The sequence below is a fragment of the Pelodiscus sinensis genome, chromosome 26, assembly GCF_052426305.1.
Source record: "Pelodiscus sinensis isolate ZL-2025 chromosome 26, ASM5242630v1, whole genome shotgun sequence".
NCBI classification, from domain to species: Eukaryota; Metazoa; Chordata; order Testudines; family Trionychidae; genus Pelodiscus; species Pelodiscus sinensis.
The window spans coordinates 15,279,250-15,304,754 of NC_143077.1; the positions used below are offsets into that span (position 1 = coordinate 15,279,250).

Consider the following 25,505-nt stretch of genomic DNA (forward strand, 5'->3'; position numbering starts at 1 on the left):
ATGCCTTCTCCTGCTGATCCTAGTGTTTCTGAATTTAACAAGTATCAATTCTTCCTTCCTGCTCCCATGAGACTGCAGAAGCGAAGCAGACAGGGTTCCTTCTGTTTTCAGAAAACTATTACTACTGAATCAGTAGGGAGACCCCTGTTTTAGAGGATCCACATAAAATAGAAAACCTTATACTGAGAGGAAACTGGGGGGTTCTGAATTGTGAGATGAGAATCAAGCAGTCAAGGTTGTTTTCAGAGATTTCCTCAGTTTCCATTATGGAAAAGTTCTAAAAAGTGTAAACAAAAATGAAGACCTATCTATAGGTTTCTGAAATGAGCTACAGAATTTAACAGAAATGTTATTCTACATGTTATAGCACACATAACAATGTAGTCTGTCTCCTTTAAAGGGCAAGGGGGGTCCAGAGCCAGCTAGCCCTGTTCTATGATGTGGACCCTTTAAGGAAATAGATGTTTAAGGGGCTAGTAAACAAACTGGAAATGGGAGCTAGAGTTAATCAAGTGGATACCCCTGAACATAATAAGTCAGCTGTCAGGAGACAGAGAAGAATTGCAAGGGAACAGCTCCCCAGAATGGGAACCAAATCCTGAATACTAGTGCCCTAGGAAAGCCTGCCTGAACCATAGCACAAACCAAAAAAGAGGCCGTGGGTTGAGACTGAAGGGGAAGGACTTGTGAGTCCAGGGACCACGGCAGGAGGAAACAGCTCTGAAGAGAGTCTGCGGGCTGTAGGCGGATGGAGATGGAAGAGGTTGAGTGGGAAGGCACAAGGAGAAAGACAGGGCCACAGAGGAAGGTTTTTTTAAAAACTTAACAACTTACACCCTAAGAGAGGGAACATTCCTTTAAATACTTCAAAGTGTTATTTGGAAGAACCAAGAGGTAACCGAGGCTAGAGTGCATGCAGTGCCCTACCGTGCCGATAGTGGCAATGCATGCGCAGACATAGATCTGAGACAATGAGAACCTTTGAACCTCCTATCACTATGACAGATTGAAACTCTCTAAACCAGGACTCTCTGGTCTGGCAACATCCATGGTCTGGCAGGACGACAGATAGTCCAGGACCAGAGAGTCCCAGTGGAGAGCAAGCACCTGGGAGCCCTGCAGGCTGGCAGGGCAGCAGAAGCCCGAGATGCGGCAGCAGGGCTTCCCGGCAGGACAGTGGGAGCCCCATGCGTGGTAGTAGGGCTGCCCAGCAGGGCAGCCAGAGCCTGGCTCACAGAGGCAGCGCGCCCCAGCGTGGCAGCAGGAGCTGGGCACTCAGTGGAAGCCCAGTATGCAAAGGCAGCGGGACTGCCCGGCGTGGCAGTAGGAGGCGAATGCACAACGGCTGCTGAGCTTCTCTGGTGCACAGTAGGGGTATGTCTAGACTACATGCCTCTGGTAACAGAGGCATGTAGATTAGGCTACCCAGCATAGGAAAATGAAGTGGCCATTTAAATAATCGCCGCTTCATTTCAATTTAAATGGCTGCCGCGCTGAGCCGATCAGCTGTTTGTCGGCTCAGAGTGCTAGTCTGGACGCTCCGCGGTCGACATCAAAGGCATTTGTTGACCTCCCCGGTAAACCTCATCCCACGAGCCATACCGGGGAGGTCGACAAATGCATTTGATGTTGACCGCGGAGCATCCAGACTAGTGTGCTGAGCCAACAAACAGGTGATCGGCACAGCGTGGCAGCCATTTAAATTGAAATGAAGCAGCGATTATTTACATCGCTGCTTCATTTTCATCTGTCTCCAGAGGCATGTAGTCTAGACATACCTCAAGAGCCCAGCGCACCGAGGCGGTGGGGCTGCCCAGCAGGGCAGTGGGGGCTGACAGAGAAACATGGACCAGCGAGAGCGGGGATCTGGCCCAGGAGGCCAGCAGTCAGGCTAGGACTGGAGGGAGCCAGTGGAGGGTAGGGGAAGAGCAGAAATGACCTCCCCTGGTCTGACAAAATCCCTCATCCGGGACAAGTCAGGTCCCGAGAGCTTCAGACTAGGGACGTGTCCTCCTACTGCCACGCCGGGCAGTCCCGCTGCCTTTGCACACTGGGCTTCCACTGAGCGCCCAGCTCCTGCTGCCACGCTGGGGCGCGCTGCCTCTGTGAGCTAGGCTCTGGCTGCCCTGCTGGGCAACCCTACTTCCACGCATGGGGCTCCCACTGTCCTGCTGGGAAGCTCTGCTGCCGCATATCGGGCTTCTGCTGCCCTGCCAGCCTGCAGGGCTCCCAGGTGCTAGCTCTCCACCAGGACTCTCTGGTCCTGGACTATCTGTGGTCCTGCCAGACCATGGATGTTGCTGGACCCGAGAGTCCCGGTTTAGAGAGTGTCAAGTTGTCATAGTGATAGGAGGTTCAAAGGTTCTCATTGTCTCAGATCTATGTCTGCGCATGCATTGCCACTCCATCCGTATATGGATGGGGATGCTCCTCACATAGATATCTCCACCTCCATGAGCAAGGGCTCAGGTGCTTCATGGCAACATCCTCTCTCCATTGACCCAGCAGAAGAAGATCTCCGCTGCTGGAGTCTGCAAAGGAGTAGGGTGAGGAATCAGGGAAGGCTGGTGGAGCAATGACGCATGGCCAAAAATGAGGTTGAAGAGAAGCTACACTGTCAGTGGGAGATGTCAGGGACCTGAGCTGGTTCAGAGATACAGGCCGTGTCTTCTGCAGATCAAGGATGTTAAAATGCATTCATTTTTGTAAACATGTACCACTGACATTTTTCCTGTGGAGCCTGCTCCCTCCCCCTGCCATGCTTCTGTCTCTGATAAAGAGGCAGCAGTGCGGGGGGCAGGCGGCTCCCAGGGAATCGGTGCTCAGAGGGAGAGAACCTGCTTAAAAGCCAGCTCCGCACAAGCACCAGCTCCCGCTCCCCCCAGCTGCTGCCTCTGATATTGAGGCAGCAGCATGGGGAGGGGAGCGGTCTGCATGTAACTGTGAAGGTTAACCGATAAGCCCAGGCTCATCAGCTAACCACTTACACTATCACATCCCTACTGCAGAGCTCCAGGGATCATCATATTTGTGGGTGGGCTCTATGGCTTTTTCTACAGGAAGGTAAACCCAACCTACCCTTCTCACAGGCAAAGTCATATAACCCATCATGTGATGTGTGGTGATCTCTGTGAGCACGACAGAGATGCCAATGGGATGAGTCCCCATCTGCGGCTCTCCATGCTGGAGTGGGAAACAGGAGATCTGATCTATACATTTCAGAGTAATTTCTAGAGAACACACTCAATATAATGACATTCTATAAAGGATTCTTCCATAAGGTTGCAATGAGGTCTTATATTTATACCAGGGTACTGAAATCTCCCTAATTCTGACATATTTAACCTCCCCTTTCCTCTAACGGATACTGCCTCTAGCCTAGATCTCACTAGTAACAAGTGCAAAGGTAGTGGGATGCTGGAGTTTAAGCCAGTATGCGGCTTTCCTGTAATAACACACTAAAGTAGGATTGACAAGGCCATGTGAAAATAGACAAACAGGAGCTGGTATTAACAATAGCTTTATAATCCAGCTGCAGTTTGCACGAGGACAATCTCCCTCAGCCTCTTGTATTAACATCTCCTATGGGATTAACTAATGAGCAATTCAAACACTGTCACATTTTAATATATCCCTGAGACTTGACCCTCCCACCCTTACCATCTAACTACACTTTGAAAGCTTTCAATAAATAACGAGCCCTCATTCAAAGGACAGCTCTTTTTGACTGGACCACAAGCCTTTATATGGATGTTTCAGACGGCTGTTAGTCATTCATTTCAGATGCTCTCAGAACTAGAGATTAAAATACATTATTTGTATTTAATTTAAATTTTGTAAATTAAACAGAACTTTAGCTTCAGATTAAAGGAGAATTTTATGCTGCAAGCTTCAGATCAGTTTAATGGATCCTTTTGGGTCAGAGTTCAGAGGCACCTGATACCAACCGCTGACCAACAACTACATGATAGGAAGGTTTAACAAGTCCAGGCTTCAAGAGACCAGCTTTACTTAGTGCCCACTAAAATCTACTAAGTCCTGCTGCCTTTATCTTCTTCACAGCCTGTATTACATTGCACACCCTGATTTTCATGGACATATATCTCATGGACTCCATGGGAATTCTGGATGAGGAGGGACTGCAAGATTGGATCCTTCTACTGATATTTAGATCAGAAGCTGATATGCCTTGTTGTAACACCTGAGGCTGGGAATGCCTATTGTAACTATTAGCCTCACTGGTGAAAAGTAGGTAAATGTTCAGCAGAAGGATTGTTGCTGGGACTCCAGACCTTGATACTCCAATGAGGAGGCCTGCTCATCATTGTTGCACAAGCAAGGATCCAACCTGATACATGTGACATTCTAATCCAGGGGTGGGCAAAATATGGCCTGAGCTGGATCCAGCCCACCAGGAACGGGGGAGGAGGGTGCTGCATGCTACCCCTATCCCCAGCACAACCTCGCAGCTCCCATTGGCTGGAAACTGGCCAATGGAAACTGTCTTGGCCAGGCTTGTGGCAAAGGCAGTCTCAATGGTTGAATATTAGGAAAAACTCTTTCCCTAGGAGGGTGGTGAAGCACTGGGATGGGTTACCTAGGGAGGGGGTGGAATCTCCATCCCTAGAGGTTTTTAAGTCTTGGCTTGACAAAGCCCTGGCTGGGTAGATTTAGTTGGGATTGGTCCTGCCGTGGGCAGGGGGCTGGACTTGATGACCTCCTGAGGTCTCTATGATTCTATGAATGTACCCCGCCAGGGGTGTGCAGAGAACATATGGCCCCCACAGCTGGCCATTTTGAGTGGCATGCGGGGGGCAAGGAAGGCAAGGAGCCTGCATGAGAATCCAGCTGGGCGGCTGGCTGGGAGCTGCCTAGAATAGATAAACACCTTCCAGCCAGAGCCTGCCTCTGGTACCCCAGCCTCTCCTTCTCTCCAACCCCCTGCTCCCAGTCCTGCATCCCTGCCCCAGGTCACAAGCCAAATCCTCTGCACTCCTGCTCCTGCACCCATACTGCCTCCCAGACCCTGCACCGGTGTTCCCTCTAAGCTGCGCGGCAGTACAGCTTCAAAAGTGATTAATCGGCCCTACCTAGTCAGTCGGCTCCCTGCAAGGAGCCCTGAGCCTCTGACTGAGTGGGGCTCATTAATCACCTGTGAAGCTGTGCTCTGTGCTACCACACAGCTTAGAGGGAACTCTGCACCCCAATCCCCTGCCCCAGGTCACAACCCAAATCCCAGCATCCCCTCCGACACCTTTAGTGTGTTATTACAGGGAAGCCGCATACTGGCTTAAACTCCAGCATCCCACTACCTTTGCACAACCCCTTCCTGCACCCCTCCTCCAGGTTGGCATTTTCTTCTGCACCCACACCCATAAACCCTCTCATCAGGTCACAACCCAAATCCCTGCACCCTGTCCTGCACCTCTGCCCCCTAGTCACAAACCCCTCCCATTCCCTGCACTCCCTCCGGATCCAAATCCACTCCTGCACCCATGCCCATACCCTCTCCTGGGCCCTACACCCCCTCCAGAATTCCAGTCCCTTGCCCCGGCTCACAACCTCCTTCACCCAAACTCCCTCCCAGATCCCACACCTGCTGCTGCACCCCAATTCCCTATCCCGAGCTCCCTTCTGCACCCAACCTCCATCCCAGACCCCACATCTCCTCCATTAACATCACTGAAGAGGGTGGCTATTAACCTCTTACCAAATTCTTGGAGTGCACCCCCATCAAAAATTATTGCCTACCCCTATTCTAATCTGTCTTTCCCTTTCTCCTATGCTTCCTTTCTGCCTCCATCTCTTGCCCTCTAAGCATTTCACCTGAGCCTGAAATACACAGTACTGCATCTGCACAGTGAGATGAGACAGCCCATCCAGCTCTGCTCAGCCTGAGAAGCGCCAGTGAAGGAGAGGGACCTGACCAGACCACTGGACTGGCATATTGAGCAAGGATCCAGAACAATAGCTGTTATGATCAACCTTTCAGCCCAAAATCTCTGTCCATGACTGTGTCCTAAGCACAACAAAAGCTGTTCCCCCATTGTCACTAGCCTCTCTCTTTTCTCTCCCTTGTGTGTCAGTCTGTTTTGTCTAAAGAAGGAAAGTCACTATTACTCCCAGTTCAGAGTTAAACAGCCAAACTAACTTTTTTTCCTCACCAATGAGGACTATTTACCGAAATAAGAGACTGACCAATATTCACCATCTCCAAAAATGGATTTTAATAGGCTTTGATTAAGTCTCTTTTGCATAAATAATCAATATCAGTTTCCATGCTCCTTACCTCATTTTGATTCTTTTCTATTTGTGTGGTTCAACCAATACAGTTTTAACCTTTAGCAATGAATTTTATAGCGTGTTTGCCATGGTAAGAAGGAAGCTGAAGTCTCTGTAAACCAAACTCCAAGACTTGCTTAACCCCATTTAATACTGGAGAGCAACTGGTTATGTTAACACCTTTAATTCAAAATCCCTGCTGGTCATTGTCATAACATGTAACAAAGACTGCAGCACAGACAAGCAAAGTTCAGTGTATTCTGGTGTTTAGAACCTACCTGTCCCTGCCTCACTCTCTGTGCTTCTTATTTATGTTCATCTGGTAACCAATTAGCACTCTAGTTATGTTTACACTTCAGTGACTTTAAAGGTCAGCTGCAAGGACAAATATTTTGGCGTGTGCCCTTTTCTGCACTTTTATGAAACAGCCCTCAACTTTTTGTCCAAAAGAAACACAATATTCTACTTGTTCTTGATACATTATCATTATCAGAAGTAATCATTCTTGCCCTCCCTGGTTTTGCTGGATGACCTACTAGAAAACAGAAGTGGAAGCTTCCTCTGCTCTGAAAAGCAGGACACAGGGATGGTGAATTTTCTACAGAGAGCTCTTCCCCTTGAAAGTTAGTTGTCAAATGAATTTAAACAAGTTTTCACAAAACAAAAGAAGAATCCCTGAGTTTTAAACAATCTATCTGCCCTGTCACAATTGCTCACGTTAAGTCCCTGGTGATGTCATTATCCCTCTAGTCTCTAGTCTGCTGATGAATCTATCTACTCATCTTTTAGAGGTTTGTGTGTCTGTCTGCGAGTCCATTTGTTCAAAGGCTCCTCCTAAATGGTCCACCACAGTTGGTATGCAGCTTTCTCTTAGCCTAACTTAAAACAAGATATGGGGTTGGTTGTGCCAGGAAAATGGAAAGGGCCTGAAATCTGACTGTTTTCTATAACACTGAAAGGAAGGGGAAGAGAGAGGAGGGATGCGATCCTCAAGGAAGCACAGGAGAGAGCTATCCTGCAGAGTCATCACTGAGGATGAGTCCTCTGTGTCCCCTGCCTTACCCCACCTTCTGGGCCAGGCCTGGGGAGGACTAGTGGGAGAGGCATGCATGCACCCCCCTTCCCAGGCTGGGCCGAGGGAGCATCAGCCAGGGGGAGGCCTCTACAGCCCTACCCGCCCCCCCGGACCTCCTCCCCACCCCATGTCCCTGGACCAGTCACTCCCCAATCCCGGGACAGCCTGGGGCATGCCAGTGGGAGGTTTGCACAGTGTCCACTCTCTACCCCAGGCCAGACCCAGGCAATGCTGGGTAAGTCTGCTAGTTCTCTGACACAGAGACAAGCAGAGATTTGATTTTCATAGTGTAAAAGGCAAGAGGGAAAAAACACTCTTGAAAATCTGCATACCCTCTCTATGGATTATGAAGAAGCAAAAGAAGTCACAAACTTTTTTTTTTTTGGCACAAGACTTTTTCCCCTCACAACCCACATCTGCACAGATTTCCTTCTGCATGAGTGGGCCAGCCATCACGCTCCAGGAGTCAAGCCACTGCCACTTCAAAGCTGGTGGTACAATTCAAACCAATGCCCCAGGCATCCATGCAAAGAACTACTCAGCACCCAGCAGCAGACACACTGTATCAGAGACACCTAATTGCAGGGGACGTGTCTTATTTACAAGCACTGCATCTTGTGAGCTAGAACTGCAAAAATGTCTCTCTAATAGTATGACTGCTGCCTCGCAGGAATCATGTCATATCATGGCTGGTTTGGTTCTGCAGGTGAGTCAAGCAGGGAGAGAAAGGAAGGAGTCCAAGAATGCACGGCACAATTTTATGATTATCCACAATGTAAAATGAGTTAGCAGTAGAGTCAGGGGAGGAAAAGACCAGAGGACGCCAGTGTCTACTATCAGCATTTTGTTTCAGGCCTGAGGATGAAAAAGGTCAGGAATATTAAGCAGCTGGAAAAAGATCCATCATCCGGGAAACATCAAATGTTTTGACACTATGGGGTTAATACAGATTTTTTTCAGGAACTCAGGCTAAAAACTTTTGGTGGAGCCAGTTATTTCCCTGCATGAGCCATCGCTGCAAAATAAAGAGATAACCACTGCCTATATGGGGGAGGAAAAAAATGTCTTCCAATCAGCACTACAGAAAAAGGGAGTGACCCGAGATTCCATCAAGCAAACAGAAAAGGCAGACGCACTGTACTCACCTCTTCCACAGTCCATTTGGCCACGCTCCTGGCAGTAAGGCCCGAAACCTCCGGCAGCAGCCTGCAGTGCTGCTCCCAGCAGAGATGGAGACGATGGGTCGGGCTGGAAGACAGGGAGGGCATGAAGACAGACTGATGGAGGGCCTGCTGCAGAGTGAATTCTGTGTCTGGAAACAGAAACAAGAGGCGTCAGAGACAGTAGTCAGTCCTCGATTTGAAGCAAATCCTTGATTTGTATGTGTGTGTGTGTGTTAACACTTCGACAGGGGAGAAAGATGGGGCAGGAGAACAGACTGCTATTCCATGGCACGCTGCACTCTGAGCATGCCCCCAAAGAAGGGAAGGAAAAAACCAAAAGCAAGGCTGCCAGGCTGGCAACGTGATCGTTAGCTGCTTCTAGGGAAAATGACGTCCTGCTGCTAACCCAGACAACGTTGTATTGACAAGGTGGAGGAGTTCTGGTAACAGCATCTTTGGCTGGAAACAAATGGCTCCATTCCAGTTCACAGCCTGTAACTGGCTTGCTAACAAAGCGACACATGCCAGATGATGGCCTGGACCAACTCCCTCCCCCACAAGAGACTCCAAAGCCAGTAATACTCTGTTACCTCCAGACACCAATATTGCTCTCCATTTGTCAAATGAGAGTGAGGCTTAAAAAAAAAAAAATCAGCCCCCCACTCCTCCCTCCAAATGAGCTCACTTGAGAAGTGCAGAGTCATGCCCCTAAAGGGATTTGACTGGTTATGCAATGGGGGCGGATGCAAAGGATGGAAACAAGATAGAACACGTTCCCCTGGGTTATAACGGTTAATATTTATTGTCACCCCTCCCTCCTCCCCCAAATACGAAAGGGAGGCACATTTCTAAACACTGGAATACTTCAGGTAAGATTATGGTCAAGGTTAATGGTGCCACCATGTGGCAACAACAAAGAATTATGTTTTGTTATTTTCCTGGCAAAAAATAAAAGCATAGAAAAGATCAAGCTTTCTTCCTTGTCATTCCTCCAGGGCTGCTGACAAGTGCAGGGACTGCTCCGGTGATCAAAGTCCTGCCGACTTTTTCCACGGGTGAGGTACAGCTACCCCACTTTGCTCTGGCAATGTGCCCTTCCCCTTATCCCAGAGGGGCCACCCTTCAGGGTGAGAAGAACTACAGATTTCCAGGGACCAGTTAGTTATAATACTGGACTTTCCACTGAGCCCACCAACTGGTGCTCACTCTGGCAGTTGATGATGTCCTTGTAGAAAATGAACGGCAGGTATGTCTAACTGAAGTGGGAGAGGGGCATACCCAAGCCAGTTTGAACTAGCTAGGTCCAGTAATAACAGCAAAGAAGCTGAGCAGCACCAGCAGCAGCACAGGCTAGCAGCTCAAGTACAGTAAAACTCTGATGGTCCGGCACCTGATGGTCCGGCACCATCAGGAACCCGGAAGTGCTCTGGGCAGCCGGACCATGGCAGCTGCTCTGCCCCCAGCTTCCCCGATTCAGCCGCTGCTAAAGCTGACCAACGGCTGAATCGGAGAAGCCGGGGGCAGAGCAGTTGGAGTGCTGCCTGGTTGGTCCCGTAGCGCTGCCCCTCGGGGCTGCGGGACCCAACCCGGCAGCACCCCAGCTGTCCCAGATTCAGCCGCTGCTGAAACTGACCAGCGGCTGACTCCACGAAGCCTGGGGCAGAGCAGCTCTGCCCCGGGCTTCCTGGAATCAGCCCCTGATCAGTTTCAGCAGTGGCTGACTTGGGTACACCTGGGACAGAGCAGCTGGGGTGCTGCCAGGTTGGTCTCGCAGCGCCAATGGTTGGCGCTACCAGACCAACCCGGCAGCGTCCCACCTGCTCTGTCCTAGGCATCTGGATTCAGCCGCTGTTGAAACTGACCAGCGGCTGACTCCAGGAAGCCCGGGGCAGAGCAACTCTGCCTCGGGCTTCCTGCAGTCAGCCGCTGATCAGTATCAGCAGCGGCTGAATCCAGATGCCTGGGACAGAGCAGCTGGGGCGCTGCCGGGTTGGTCCAGTAGCGCCGCTCCTCGGTGCTGTGGGACCAACCCAGCAGCCCCCCAGCTGCTCTGCCCCAGGCGTCCTGATTCAGCAGCTACTGAAACTGATCAGCGGCTGACTCCAGGAAGCCCGGGGCAGAACAGCTCTGCCTCGGGCTTCCTGGAGTCAGCTGCTGATCAGTATCAGCAGCGGCTGACTTGGGGACGCCTGGGGCAGAGCAGCTGGGGTGCTGTCGGGTTGGTCCAGTAATGCCGAGGAGTGGTGCTGTGGGACCAACCCGGCAGCACCCCAGCTGCTCTGCCCCAGGCGTCCCCAAGAGCAGCTGGGGTGCTGCCAGGTTGCTCTCGCCGCGCCAAGGGTCGGCGCTACCGGACCAACCCGGCAGCACTCCAGCTGCTCTGCTGCAGGCGTCCCCGATTAAGCCGCTGCTGAAACTGACCAGCATTGGCTGAATCGGGGTCCCCTGGAGCAGAGCCGGACTATCAGAAGGAGGGGCTATGAGGGGTCTGGGATGGCATCCCCCCCACCCTAGGCCCCTCATAGCCCCCCCCTTCCGATAGTCCGGCAAATTTGATAATCCAGCACCCCCTGGGTCCTAAAGGTGCCGGATTATCGGAAGTTTACTGTACATCCAAAACCAGGGCTGTGCCACTGCAGGATACCTAGGGATGTGCTGAATCCCTCTCCTTGGAGAATTATAACACGTTAGACAAACACTTGCCAAGATTGGTCTAGGCATATGTAATCTGGCCTCACTCTGTGGGGATGGACTAGATCAGGAGTTCTCAACCTTTTTTCCCTTTGAAGGCCTCCAGCAAGCTATAAAAATTCCATAGCCCACAACTGTTTTTCTGCATATAAAAGCCAGGGCTGGTATTAGCGGGTAGCAATCAGGGCCAGAGGGAGCCCCCACAGCTAATTTGTTCAGGCTTCAGCTTCAGCCCTGGGTGGCAGGGCTCCCCACTAGGAGTGACTGGGGAAAGAATAAAACCATAAAAAGAGGAAGCACCAGGAGAAAAGTTCAAATGGGAGGGTGGGAGTGGGGGCGGACAAAGATGAATAAGAAGAAAAGACCATGGGAAAGTAGCACACGAGACAGAAATTAGTCCAGCAGAGCGTCAATGCATGTTTCATTATTAGATACAGAAATCAAAAGGGGAAAAACAAAAATAAAGTCATTAGAATCTCTCTCCATATATGAGAAAATACTGAAAGTAAAACAAACAAACAAACCAAAACAAAACAAAGTCAGAATATTCTACAGGAAGCAACCACCCCAAAATATAAAACAGAAGCTGGTTTATGTCCTTTTTGGGGTGTGGAGTGGATAACTATAGATAGTCACAACTACCCTTCCTGCCACGGATTGTGGGATAACTCCAAAGAGAGACATAGCAAAAGCACTGTATCTTTGATTATTTTAAAACTAGTCAGGGCAAAGCAGAGGCAAGCTTTAGAGGGGGAATCCTATACAGGCCACCGGGGGGGGGGGGGGGGGGCACCAGTAAGTTCTATCCCTTCTGCTACCTGCCATCTGTAACTTCTATGCCTATACACTTATTTCCCCTGGATGAGGGGATGGATTGCACCCTCAGCAAGTCTGTGGATGACACTAAGCTAGGAGGGGAGGTAGACACATTGGAGGGCAGGGATAGGGGTCCAGAGTGACCTAGACAAATTGGGGGATTGGGCCAAAAGAAATCTGATGAGGTTCAACAAGGACAAGTGTAGAGTCCTGCACTTGGGACGGAAGAATCCCAAGCATTGTTACAGGCTGGGGACCAAGTGGCTTTTGTTCAGCAGAAAAGGACTTAGGGATTACAATGGATGAGAAGCTGGATATAAGTCAACAGTGTGCCCTTGCAGCCAAGAAGGCTAATGGCATATTAGGGTGCATTAGGAAGAGCATTGCCAGTAGATCTAGAGAAGTGATTATTCCCCTTTATTCAGCATTGATGAGGCTACATCTGGAGTATTGCATCCAGTTCTAGGCCTCCCACTATAGAAAGGATGTTGACGCATTGGAGAGGGTCCAGTGGAAGACAACCAAAATGATTAGGGGGTGGAGCACATGGCCCAAGAGGAGAGGCTGAGAGATTTGGACTTGTTCAGTCTGCAGAAGAGAAGAGCGAGGGGGCATTTGATAGCAGCCTTCAACTTCCTGAAGGGAAGTTCCAAAGAGGATGGAGAGAGGCTGTTCTCAGTGGTGGCAGATGGCAGAACAAGGAGCAATGGTCTCCAGTGACAGTGGGAGAGGTCTAGGTTGGATATTAGGAAAAAACTATTTCCCTAGGAGGGTGGGGAAGCTCTGGGATGGGTTCCCTAGAGAGGGGGTGGAGTCTCCATTCCTAGAGGTTTTTACAAACCTCTTGTAGCCTTGACAAAGCCCTGGCTGGGATGATTTAGTTGGGTTGGTCCTGCTTTGGGCAGGGGGCTGGACTCAATGACTCCTGAGGTCTCTTCCAGCCCTAGGAGTCTATGATTTTGAAATAACAAATGGAACGTCCACACTACCAAGCCCGTTATTTCGAAATAACTCCTGCTTGTCATGAGGAATAACGCGTATTGCAAAACTGTTCTTTTGAAATAGTGTTAGTGTGGATGCTCAGCTGCTGCTATTTTGAAATAATTGGCCTCCAGAGGCCTCTCACAGGCACACTTGTGGCCACTCTGGCCACACCCCAGACAACTCCAATGCTCCCCTTCTCCTGCAGTTTAAAGTTGCAGGCAGAAGGGAAAGGGTTTGCGGCCGCAGGAGAGCCCTGCTAGCCCCATACAACATAGTGCCCTTCAGTGGCGCCATCGTGGACCCCAGCACTTCCTCTGCATCCCCCTCGGCTGCCAGCACTCTGGAAGCACCCTCCGATGCCCCTAGACAGGGGCACTGACCTGGACTTGTGCAGAAATCCTGGATCTCATTGAGGTCTGGGGGGAGAAGACCAACATCCAGGATCTCCACACCAAGAGGCAGAATGCAGACATGTATGGCCAGAGGGCTGCCAGCCTGGTGGAGAAAGGGCACACCAAGACCCAGGACCAGGTCCAGGGGAAAATTAAAGAACTGTGGCAGGGCTACACAAAGCCCAAGGAGTAAAGTTCTTGCTCTGGGGCAGCACCACACACCCACTGCTTCCATGAGCGGCTGGATGCCATCCTGTGAGGAGTGGCTAGTCACCCCCCACCCTCTATCATCGACTCCAGCCAGGACATGCCTGGCATGAGCCTCCATGATGGCGGGGTTGTGGAGGAGGACAAGGAGCAGGAGGAAGAGCTGGCCAGCCAGGACACCGTGCCTGCCAGCCAGGAGCTGATCCTCTGGCTGGAGCCTGTTCCCCTCTCCCAGGTGGTCTCCCAGTGCTCAGACAATTCCGGGAAGGCACTTCAAGTGAGTTTCATAACTTTTCCTATCTACATGCAGAGGCAGGTGGTGGGCTGTGAGAAGCTGTTCACTTCTTTGCTTGGCCTCCTCAGCCTGGGGGTCACACAACAGCCTGTGCACATAGGTCCACATGGAGCGCCAGTCCAGAGCTCTCAAGTCCATGATGCTCTCACACAGGAACCCCTCTCTCCTTCTCACGAGGCTCCGGACTTCATGGTGGGACATCTTCCCATGACAAGCCACCCTAAGAAGGCTGAGGTCATGGAAACACACAGCAGTGCTGCAGACAGCACAGGCTCATGCCCACACTCGGGCAGCATCCTGGTCAAGCATGGCAATGCGGAGGAGACAGATCCTCTGCACTGGAACCTGAAAGGGGGAGGAAGAGCAGGGAACCCTAGTAGCAATCTCACCAGCAAGTGGCCTCTTCTGCTCACATACACCTCCCCCCAACAACCTACCCCCGCAGGGTGTCGCCAGTGCCAGACTCGGCGTGTGTGGGACACGGAAGGTAGCCGTGCCTTCCTGTCCCCCCCCTTCCATTCACAGGCTCTTGGCCAGGCCAGCACATTTCCATGCTTGCTTGTCCTCAGGACATGGGGGTAGAGACGTCTGTGTCCCTGTAGGAAAGCGCCCACTGTCTAGGCAACAGATGGCCTTGCTCAAAGCACATCACCATCGTCTGAACCGAGACCTTTGGTGTCGGTGCAGAAATTAGGGCTAAGCTTCATGCAGTGTCTCCTGTGATAACTTCCCTTGTCACTTTTCTTCACAGCTGGCCCAGCTGTGAGTGTGGTGCGGCCACCAACTCCGATGCCATCTTCCCAATGTCATGAGATCTGCTGCAGAAAGCACACCATGGAAGATTTGCTATGGGACCAGACGGCCTGCCTCCAGTCCCTCACCTGAGGCTTTGATGAGGAGCGCTGGGAGTAGGCTGCTGACTGCGAGGAGCACTGGGCTGACCAGGAGCAGAGGAAAGGCCATGTCATGCCAGCAAGAGGCAATGTGCTCCTCCCTCATGTCTGCCATGGAGCGCATGGCCATGTGTATGCAATGGGCCACTAGCCACCTCCCTTCCCCCCCTACTCCCAAACTCCCTGCCCAACTTCCCTGTCCCACTCCGCGCACCTGCCCCTGCTCCCACCCCCATGGCTTCTCCTAGCCCCCCAGGTGCCACCGAGGCCCTTGAACACATGGCGGTGGGATCTTCTGGGCAGCCAAAGCCTCCCAAGGTACCCAAGACAGGTATCAATCCCAGCCCCAACCCTGAGCCACCCTCCCCCATTCCTGGTTCTTTTTCCAGTCCCTCCCCTGTTGTATACTCCCCCTCCCCAATAAAAAATGAGAATTGTTTGTTCAAAGTCTGCGTTACTTCATCTGGAGGGGCGGTGGGAAAGGAGGGCCAGGGAAAGGAGGAGTGGGCAAGGAAAGACACACAGGGGCAATGCAGAGGCCCCTTGTGGAGAGGCCTGGGGGAGAGTCTCACAGGTGGCCTTGGGCTGAAGCTCTTCCTCAAGGCCTCCTGGATGAGCACAGCTACCTGATGTGCTCTCCGTATGCCAGTGGTGTCCGGCTGCTGGAAGCCCTGGTCAGCTGATTAGCCTCTGCCCCCTACCCTGGCAGGAAAGTCTCCTCCTTGCTCTCACATATGTTGTAAAGCATGCAACATGCCGCCACCATGTAAGGGATGTTTTGACTGGCGAGATCCAGGTGGGTGAGGAGACTTCTGAGCCTCTCCTTCAAGCGGCAAAGGCATACTCAACCACCATGCAGCACCTGCTGAGCCTGGCATTGAAGTGCTCCTTGGCTGAGTCCAGGCTGCCTGTGTAGGGCTTCATCAGCCAGGGGAGCAAGGGTAGGCTGGGTCACTGAGGATTACGATGGGCATGTCCATGTCCCCAACCCTGAGGGTGCGGTCAGGGAAAAAAGTACTGGAGTTCATCTCTAGAACAGGCTAGAGTTCCAGAATATGGGGGCATCGTGTACCTTCCCTGACCAGCTGACATTAATGTCCATGGACTGGCTCTTGTTGTTCACCAGCGCCTGAAGTACAATCGAAAATAACCCTTCCTATTTATATAGTCTGAGGCACGGTGGTTGGGGGCCAGGATGGGGATGTGGGTGCTGTCTATGGCTCCCCACAGTTGGGGAAGCCCATGGTGGCAAAGCCAGTGACAATGGGGTAAACGTTCCCCAGGGTAACAAACCTCCACAGCAATATGGTGTTAATGGCCTTGACTACCTGCATGAGCACGGCCCCAACCATGGATTTCCCCATACCAAACTAGTTCTGTACAGACAGCACGGTGAGCTTCCAGAGGGCAATGGTGACACGCTTCTGCAGGGGGATGGCAGGTCTCATCTGGGTGTCCTGTCTCCTGAGGCAGGGGCGAACCACTCGTGGAGCTCCAGGAAGGTGGCCTTGCGCATGTGGAAGTTCTGCAGCCACTGCAGGTCGTCCCATCGCTTCAGGATGATGCGGTCCCACCAGTCCGAACTGGTCTCCCTCCACCAGAAGTGGTGTTCCATGGAGTGCAGGGGATTGAGGAGCTTTTGCTGCAGCAGGAGCACCAGGGCCTGGGTGAAGAGGTCCCCCAGTCTGGGCTGGTCATTGTCATCCAGAAGCAGCACGTGGGCAGTGTGGATAAATTGCACCATGAGGCACAGCACGAATCCTGTGAGCCTGGCACTGCTTTGTAGCAGCTCTGGCTCCATGTTAGATGTGCTATGGCATCCGCAAGGGCAACCAGAGCACATGGCGTGGGTTTGATGCCCCGCAAGGGGGTAGGCAGTGGAGAAGTGGAGTATGAAACACGGCTGTAGAGAGGAGCCCTTTAAGCATGTGTCTGAGCTAGCCTCAACGTCGTCTCTCCTGGTGCCCTCCCCAGAGTGCTTCCGGGGGCTTTAAATGTGATGCAGGCTCCAATCAGTGTGGACGTGCTATTTCAAATTAATTCTGAGCTATTCCAATGCTGCCGTGTAGTGAGGACACACTATTTTGAAAGAGTTATTTCAGGAGTTATTTCAAAATGAGTTATTTTGAAATAATTTCCTGGAGTAGGCATGCCCTAAGATATACGGTCTATGTCAAGCTATATGTATTTTAAAGCAAAGAAAAATTACCTATTCCGAATTTTAAAACCCTTCCTCACACAAGTGCTTGTAAAGAGGTTTCCACATAGGAGTATGGAAGTTCCTCAGATTTATTCACATTATTTTACCAACCTCATTTTCCTGTTTGGTTGCTATTTCTTTCAGAGTTGTTCCGTCACTGTTATTTCATGAAGCCTGTTCACTTCCTTCTTGTCTCTTCTCTCGTTAAGTCCCTTCCACTCCTCTTGTTTGGGTGATTTTGCCCCAGTGTTCACTAGTGTTAATCATTCATACAATACATTTGGTTTATTTTTGGATCAGGGAACGGTAAGGTAAATGTGAACATCTCTGGTAAAAAGTCTGCATGTGTATGCGAGATGTTATAAATGCCACCGAGGGATGGATGTAGTAGCTAAGAAGAATCAGAATTAAGGTTTCTGTGTTTTAAGTGACTATTGTGGGAAAAATTCCTAAGTGCAGTGTAGGGAGTTATTTTACATTTATGGAGGAAGCGGTAGAAGCCCCTCTGATGGATAGAAGCTACTCATCTATGAATACTGACATGCAATAATGGGATGAACATTGCAAGTGACTTGGGCAATGAGATATAACAGACATGATCAGACCACCTTGTGTGAGTGTACTAATTTAGCGAAGACTTTGTCTACACTACCACTTTTGTCAGTCAACTTTCTCAGAGGTGTGAAAAACCCCCACACCCATCTCTGACAAAAGTTTCACCTGCAAAAGTGCTGGTGAGAACAGCACTCTGTGGGTTTGAGAGGCTCTCCTGATGACATAGCTAATGCCAATCATTGGAAGTGGTTTAACAATGCCCTCTCCTGTGGCAGTAAACTCCCTAGCTTAGACATGGATAACAGTGGGCTGTGGGAAGAGGAAACAGGAAAGCCACCTCATAGATCTGATAAGCAGCCTCAAGCACACACTTGGAAGACAATGGAGCAAGCTATAAGCTTCAAGGATTTTGTAAACTGTCTCTAACACATTGTAAACCTTATTTGGCAAAAGGTGGAAGGGGGAATCAAGAGCATTAACCAGTTAAAAAAACTTTTCAGGAGGAAAAAGGGAGGGATTACTTAGCAGTAGCTTAGGCAAGGGGACAAGCTGACAGGCTCTAGGGAAGACCCTCAAGAGAGCTGATCATATGTGGATCCCCATGCCCTGTAGGAGACTGTTAGATAGGGTGTCAGACATGCATACTGGTTGTTTTACTGCTTCTAAGATAGGTTTTCTCTAAAAGTTTTTGTTCAATATAAACAGTCCTTTGCTTCAAAGAGACTATGCAATCACTTTGTTAACCAGTGTTATTGCTCCCTAAGGCCATCTCTACACTACGCAAAAGATCAGTGCTGCCACAGTCGATGTTCTGGGTTTCGAATTAGCAGGTCTAGCAAAGACCTGCTAACCTGAACTGAGAGGGCGCCACTGAAGGCAGTAGTGGTTTTGTAAAGAAGGGCTTAACTCTAGGACATTAAATCTGATACCTCAAAGAGTTTTAACATTTGCTTTAATTAATTTGTGTGGGGAGCTGTGTGATTTGGACTGTAGAGCACACTTGAGATAACAGCCTCCAGCTAAAACAAGAATTTGCCACAATGCGATACTAGTAACTCAAAAGCTGTGGAATACCAAATGGTTTCATCACCAGAAACACACATAGAATCAACCAACCTTTCCCATCGTCTTCCTGCATCGCTAGCTGGAGGTTTGTACATCCAATCCTGAAAGCATAAATAAGTTATGTAAAGGTAACAAAATATAAACGATAGATGCAAATGTATTTCTGCAATGTGTGTTACTGGGATTTTTATGTGAACTTTTTCCCTCGAAACTGGCAATCACATCCTCTATTTCCCCCTCCTCCCATTAACAGACTTCTCTCATGGGTAAGTGCCATGCTGCTAAATTCATAGCAGGAAATGCAGAGTTGGGTAGTTGCCCCATGGGGCTGACAAAGGAAAAGAACGGTTACTTACCTCGTGACTGTGATTCTTCGAGATGTGTTGCTCATGTCCATTCCAATATAGGTGTGCGCACACATCGTCGGAAGTTTTTTCCCTCAGCAGTACTCTCAGGGACAGCAGGGAGCCCCCTGGAATGGCGCCAGTATATTAGTGCACATATACCCCTGCTGGCCCCCTCCCCACTCTGTTCCTTCTTACTGGCAAAGGGTGGTGGGTGGGGATTTGGAACAGACATGAGCAACACATCTCGAAGAATCACAGTTACGAGGTAAGTAACAGTTCTTTCTTCTTCGAGCGATTGCTCATGTGCACTCCAATATAGGTGACTCCAAAGCAGAACCTAACTAGGCGGAGAGCTGGGGAAAGAAACTACACCTGAGCTAAGAACCGCCCTACCCAGGGCAGCGTCCTCCCTGGCCTGCTGGGGTAGGGCACAGTGATTGACAAACATGTGGACCGAAGACCACATGGCAGTCTTGCAATTGTCGGGGATGGGACCTGCACTGCAAAAGCGGTGGACGTTGCCATCGCCCTCGTGGAGTGCGTCCGAAGAGACGGGGCTGGGATGCCCGCTAGGGAGTAGCATTCCCTGATACAGGCGGTTATCCATGAGGTGATCCTTTGGGTGGATATGGGTTGGCCCTTCATATGTTCCACGATGTCTACAAAAAGCTGTGGTGATTTACGGAATGGTTTGGTCCTGCCCAAATGAAAGGCTAATGCCCTTCGGACATCTAATGTGTGTAGGACCTGTTCCTTTCCAGATGAATGCGGTTTCGGGTAGAAAACTGGAAGAAAGATATCTTGGGAAATGTGAAAAGAGGAGACCACCTTAGGCAGAAAAGCTGGATGGGGGCGGAGTCTGACCTTGTCTTTAAAAAATACTGGGAATCACATGTGAGTGCCCTAAGTTCGGATACCCGTCTCGCGGACGTGATTGCCACCAGGAGGGAGATCTTGTATGATAGGTGAAGGAGTGAGCACGTGGCCATCGACTCAAATGGGTGCCCCATAAGCTTGGAGAGGACAAAGTTTAGGTCCCATTGGGGAACAGGTTGTCAGACATGCAGGTAGAGCCTATTCAAGCCTTTCAAAAATCTACTAACCATCGGGTTGACGAACAGTGTTTTGCCTCCCTCCCCTAGGTGGAAGGCCGAGATGGCCACCAAGTGGACCCTAATGGAGGAGGAAGAGAGATGCTGGAGCCTAAGGTCCAGCAAGTAGTCCAGGACCCTGGATCCTGGAGTCCATCTTGGGTGCATTCCCTAGTGGGACGCCCAGGAGCAGAACCGCTTCCATTTAGCAAGGTATGTGGATCTAGTGGAGGGTTTCCTGCTACCCAGCAGGACTTCCTGGCCTCGTTGAGCGCACCGGAGCTCCTGAGCCATTAGCCATGGAGCTTCCAGGCTGTCAAGTGGAGGGACTGCAGGTTTGGATGGAGCAGCCTGCTCGAGTACTGGGATACGAGATCTGGGACTAGTGGGAGGGCTATGGGACTTTCACACGAAAGACTGAGGAGCGTTGAGTACCAGTGCTACCGGGGTCACGCTGGGGCAATCAGGATTAGTAGTGCCCTGAACTCCCGCACTTTCAACAGAACCTTGTGGACTAGAGGGAATGGCGGGAAAGCGTAAAGAAGGCCCTGCAGCCGGCGAAGGAGGAGAGCACCCCCTAGGGAACCCCGACCCTGCTCCATGAGAGAGCAGTAGTGGTGATATTTGGCGTTCCAAGCCGTGGCGAACAGGTCCAGGTGAGGAAGCCCCCAAGCACAGAAAATTGATTGGGCTATGTCCCAGCTTGTCCCGGAGATAACTGGCCCAGAGGCAAAGAATGTGTTGAGGTGGGGGATCGGGCCAATGGGGTAGCCGATGGGGGGAACCCGTGGCCCTGAAACAGTGGAAGCCGGTCGAGGAGGAGTGGAGCCCTGGCTCTGATGGTATGCCCAGGGAGTCTAAAAAGGCCACTGCTCAGATGGTTGAGGAGGCCAAGTCTGCTGTAGCATAGGCACCGGGATCGGCTGGCCCCACTGTTGTTGAAGGTGGTGTGGAGGGGAACGGTGCTGAGACTGGTGCTGCGAGCGGGACCTAGAACCTCTTGACGACCACACCGATTCTGCGTCAGTCGGAGGAGTAGTCCAACACGGACCATGGTGGTGCTAATGCTGAATGTGCTGCAGCGTGTTGTGTCACGGCTTTGGGTTTGCCGCGGTGTTGAGGCGGAGCCAGGGGTGGAGGCTTATCCTTGGCAGGGTCCTTGGGCGGGGCAGGTGCCGCGGTGCTGAGGGTCGGCAAGGGCGTTGAGCGAGGAGCGCGGGCCGTGTCTGGTGCCAGTGTCAGTTGCACCGGCATCTCCATGCCCGGTACCGAGGGTGGTGCTACCTGCAACCTGTGGCTCAGTGCCTCGTGGCGCTCTACAGAGAGCAGTGCCAGGTGTCCCAGTGCCGTCTGGGAGGTGGCGAGATGGGAGGAGGGGAGGGAGACGATTCAATGAGTACCCTTCGCCACCTCCAATGCCTCCAGGGTGGACGAGTCTGGGAAGCTGTCCAGCAGGCTGGCGTCCCGTTACCGGGAAGGATAGTCGCTCGACCTCGAGGGTCCGGGTTGTGGGCTGACTGGCGCCACATGCCCCACTGAGGAGCACATGGAGGGCACGTGCTTGGACGGGGACCGACCCCATCAGGCCACCTCTTCGTAGGCCATGCCATCGAGTGTGAGCGGTGCCTGGCTCTGTGCGGTGCTGGGGAAGATTGGTGCGTCAAGGAGTCCCGCACCGAGGCCGGTGCGCTGCCAGGGCCCAGTGCCGAGGCCGGTGCCGGCCGGAGAGCTGCCTCCATTAGGAGCGCCCGAAGTTGAGATTCGCGCTCTTGTTTGGACCTGGGTTTAAATGCCTTGCAGATCTTGCACGCAGAGGTTATATGCGAGTCTCCCAGGCACTTCAGACAGAAGAAGTGTGGGTCACTACAGGGCATAGACTTGCCGCACTTCTTACAGGGCTTGAAGCCTTGAGAGCCAGGCATGCCTTGCCGCAGGTGCAGGGAGCGCCGTGGAGGGGTGGAAAGGGTAAACACAGAGGAGAGTCTTTAGAACAAATTCACAGGTACTTAACTGAAGCACTGTTGATATCAGCATAGAAGAATTAGAAAGGGAAACAACTGGAGGAGGAGCTGAGGGTTGTTCCAACACTGACACCGGTAGTAAGAAGGAACTGAGTGGGGAGGGGGCCAGCAGGGCTATATATACACTGATATACTGGCGCCACTTCAGGGGGCTCCCTGCTAGCCCTAAGGGTACTGCTGAGGGAAAAAACTTCCAATGACACGTACACACCGTGCATGCACACCTATATTGGAATGCACATGAGCAATCACTCGAAGAAAAAATCTTCCCCCAAAGGAAAGGAAATTTAATCTGGATCTCACTATCTCATCATGAAAACTGCAAACCTCTGGACAAACTAGCTGCTTCACAAAGCAACTGCTTCCGTTTCCCATTTCTGGTATAGCTGCTGCTGTGGGAAACTTCCCCATTAATGCACTGAAACATGTTGCAAAGTCTCACTTTTTTGGGTTGGCATTGGTATCTGCAGATGACTCATCTTCCATCCAATCCTTTTCTTGACTGTTTTCAGACTGCTCTGACAGACTGTGGACGCTACTTCGACGGGATCTTTCACTATCTCGAGTGGAAGATTTTCTAGAGAGACAATAAAAGAAGCTAATTAACTCCTAAATTCCACTCCTCTTCCCAGAGAGGGAGAATACTGGATGTTCTTTGACCTGTAAGTAAAAATAACTTCTAAGCATCACCTAGTGGTTTAAACTTTACACCCCCATCAATCAGTGATGTAGCATTTTATGTCTTAGCGCTGACACAGAGATGATGTAAGAGAAATCAACTGCTAGCCCAGGCTCTGAACTCAGAAGCAGTAAGGGACCAATAATCATTAGTTCTGGTGCAGCAAGGGATTTATGATTTTTAAACCTTGATACCTCTGGATAATATTTAAATGCGTTTTCACAACTGAGTTTGGTGCACAGACAAATGGAGCAGATGTGCAAGGCAGGGGAGAAGCACTAGGAAACTCAAACAGGAAATTAATTAATTATTGAAAACAACAGTATATTGCATTTCTATATTGTCTGTTCTCCCGCAAGGGTCCCAGAGCCCTGTACAATCTTTCTACATACAACTCCATTGAAAGTTACCTTGGGAATAAGGCTGGCAGCTGGGGACACAGAACAGTGTATAATGGCCAAGTACATTATATTGGAGGTGAACCCTCTTCCTACTAACACTCCCAGGGGTTTTTAACATCCATGCAAAGCACAGAGAACCCAACATTTCATCAAAAGACACCTCTCCTCACAATAAATAGCACAACTGCAGCTAACTGCTGAGAGCTGAGTGCACTTCAAGCTCCAGAGGAATTTAGGGGGACATCTACACCACAAAGTTAAGTCAAGCTTACACTGACCTAACTATGTAAGTGTACACACACAGTGTTCCTCCTGTCGCTGTAACGTAGCTAGCAAATCCACCTTGACAAGAGGCAAAAGATGTAGGCTGACTTAGTTCGTGCAACGCAGTATCTGTACAGCTACTGCAGTATTTGCACTACCTATTGGCTGTCAACGTGGCTGACTGTTGGAGCCATGAAGGTCAAGAATGTTAATTGCATTGCTAGAGTAGAATCCCTGTTTCGAAACTGAGTGGCATGCGGTGGAATGGGCTCTCAGCATCCCACACTGCCTCTTTTGTGAAGACACGCACCACTGATAAAAGGAGGGTTGTGTGGACAGGAAAAACTGCCATTATTACTGCAGTCTATAAGTAGACTAGACATGGCCTAGGTAATTAACCCCTTAGTAATATGTTTCGGTTGACACTTGATACACAGATTTTCCTGAACTACACTCAACTCCCACAGCAAGTGCATTCATAAAGCACCGTCATCCTGAAGGCTCCCAAATGATGTCCTGATGATATGAAATCATACCTAAAATGCAGCCGCCTCCAAAGTGGAATGCTGCAGTTGTTGAACAGAACACAGCAACCATGCATGAGAGTTTCAGGAAAAGAAGTAAAGAAAAGTCTATATCCAGTTGAAAGGGAAAAGGAAATATTTAAGGTAACAGAATAGAATAGAATTTCCTTATAGGAATTTGACCAGGGTGACAGGCTAAAGAAGGAAAGAAACCTATTTAGAGCATGCCAGGATTGCATAAGCGTATTGTCCATGTTGGGATTATGCTGGGCTAGTGTTAATGGCAAGACACCTGTTTCCCCTCACGGAGCTCAGCATTCCCCCGCTGGTGGTGCAGGCCTGGAGTAAATCAGTCCCACTCTCGAGACTTTTACTCATCACTCTGGTTTTACTCTTCAGTATTTACAAGGGGGGCCTCAGGGTAGGCCCCAGGAATACTTTTCAGCCAAACCAAAAGAAACAAATTCAAAACACAAAAAGGAAATCTTTTCTTCTGCCTCCACAATAGGGTGTTGCCTTGTTGTAGAATCATAGAATACTAGGACTGGAAGGGACCTAGAGAGGTCATCGAGTCCAGTCCCCTGCCCTCAAGGCAGGACCCAATACTGTCTAGACCAGTGGTCCCCAACGCGGTGCCGGCGGGTGCCATGGTGCCTGCCGGGGCATTTATGTACCCCCACTGAAACATCTGGGCTGGCTCTGCCCCTGGCGCGTGGCACGTGTGACGCTGGCCCTGGGTTCAGGGCGCATGGGTGGCCCCCGCCCCCGGACACGTGGCTCATGTGTGACTCCACCCCCGGAAGTGCGGCGTGTGAGTGGCCCCGCCCCCGGACACGTGAGTGGCCCCGGCCCTGGGCGCCCGGCAGCCACGAAAGGTTGGGGACCACTGGTCTAGACCATCCCTGATAAACATTTATCTAACCTACTCTTAAATATCTCTAGAGATGGAGATTCCACAACCTCCCTAGGCAATTTATTCCAGTGTTTAACCATCCTGACAGTTAGGAACTTTTTTCCTAATGTCCAACCTAAACCTCCCTTGATGCAGTTTAAGCCCATTGCTTCTTGTTCTAGCCTCAGAGGCCAGGAAGAACAAGTTTTCTCCCTCCTCCTTGTGACACCCATTTAGATACCTGAAAACCGCTATCATATCCCCCCTCAATCTTCTCTTTTCCAAACTAAACAAGCCTAATTCTTTCAGTCTTCCTTCATAGGTGATGTTCTCTAGACCTTTAATCATTCTTGTTGCTCTTCTCTGGACCTTCTCCAATTTCTCCACATCTTTTTTGAAACGTGGTGCCCAGAACTGGACACAATACTCCAACTGAGGCCTAATCAGCGCAGAGTAGAGCAGAAGAATGCCTTATCGCGTCTTGTTCACAACACACCAGTTAATGCATCCTAGAATCATGTTTGCTTTTTTTGCAACAGTGTCACACTGTTGACTCAGATTTAGCTTGTGGTCCACTATAAACCCTAGATCCCTTTCTGCCGTACTCCTTCCTAGACAGTCACTTCTCATTCTGTATGTGTGAAACTGATTGTTCCTTCCTAAGTAGA

At 50.6% G+C, this 25,505-nt stretch overlaps 1 protein-coding gene and 1 long non-coding RNA gene across 5 annotated transcripts in view; one reads left to right on the forward strand and one right to left on the reverse strand.

Moving 5' to 3' along the window:
• LOC102461919 (lethal(3)malignant brain tumor-like protein 3) overlaps positions 1 to 25,505 on the reverse strand; it is a 75,947-nt gene that overhangs the window by 11,423 nt on the left and 39,019 nt on the right. For all 4 annotated transcript variants that reach the window (XM_089773486.1, XM_089773487.1, XM_089773488.1 and 1 more), the window contains 3 exons: positions 22,520 to 22,654; positions 18,670 to 18,719; positions 8,503 to 8,669 (listed from right to left, as the gene is read on the reverse strand). In XM_089773486.1, the coding sequence (XP_089629612.1) occupies positions 8,503 to 8,669; positions 18,670 to 18,719; positions 22,520 to 22,654 (352 nt within the window). The remainder of the gene's footprint in view (positions 1 to 8,502; positions 8,670 to 18,669; positions 18,720 to 22,519; positions 22,655 to 25,505) is intronic.
• Positions 7,089 to 15,188, forward strand: LOC112546834 (uncharacterized). Its single transcript, XR_003090558.3, has 3 exons — positions 7,089 to 7,123; positions 9,516 to 9,580; positions 14,657 to 15,188. It is a non-coding gene; the product is annotated as an uncharacterized LOC112546834 (long non-coding RNA).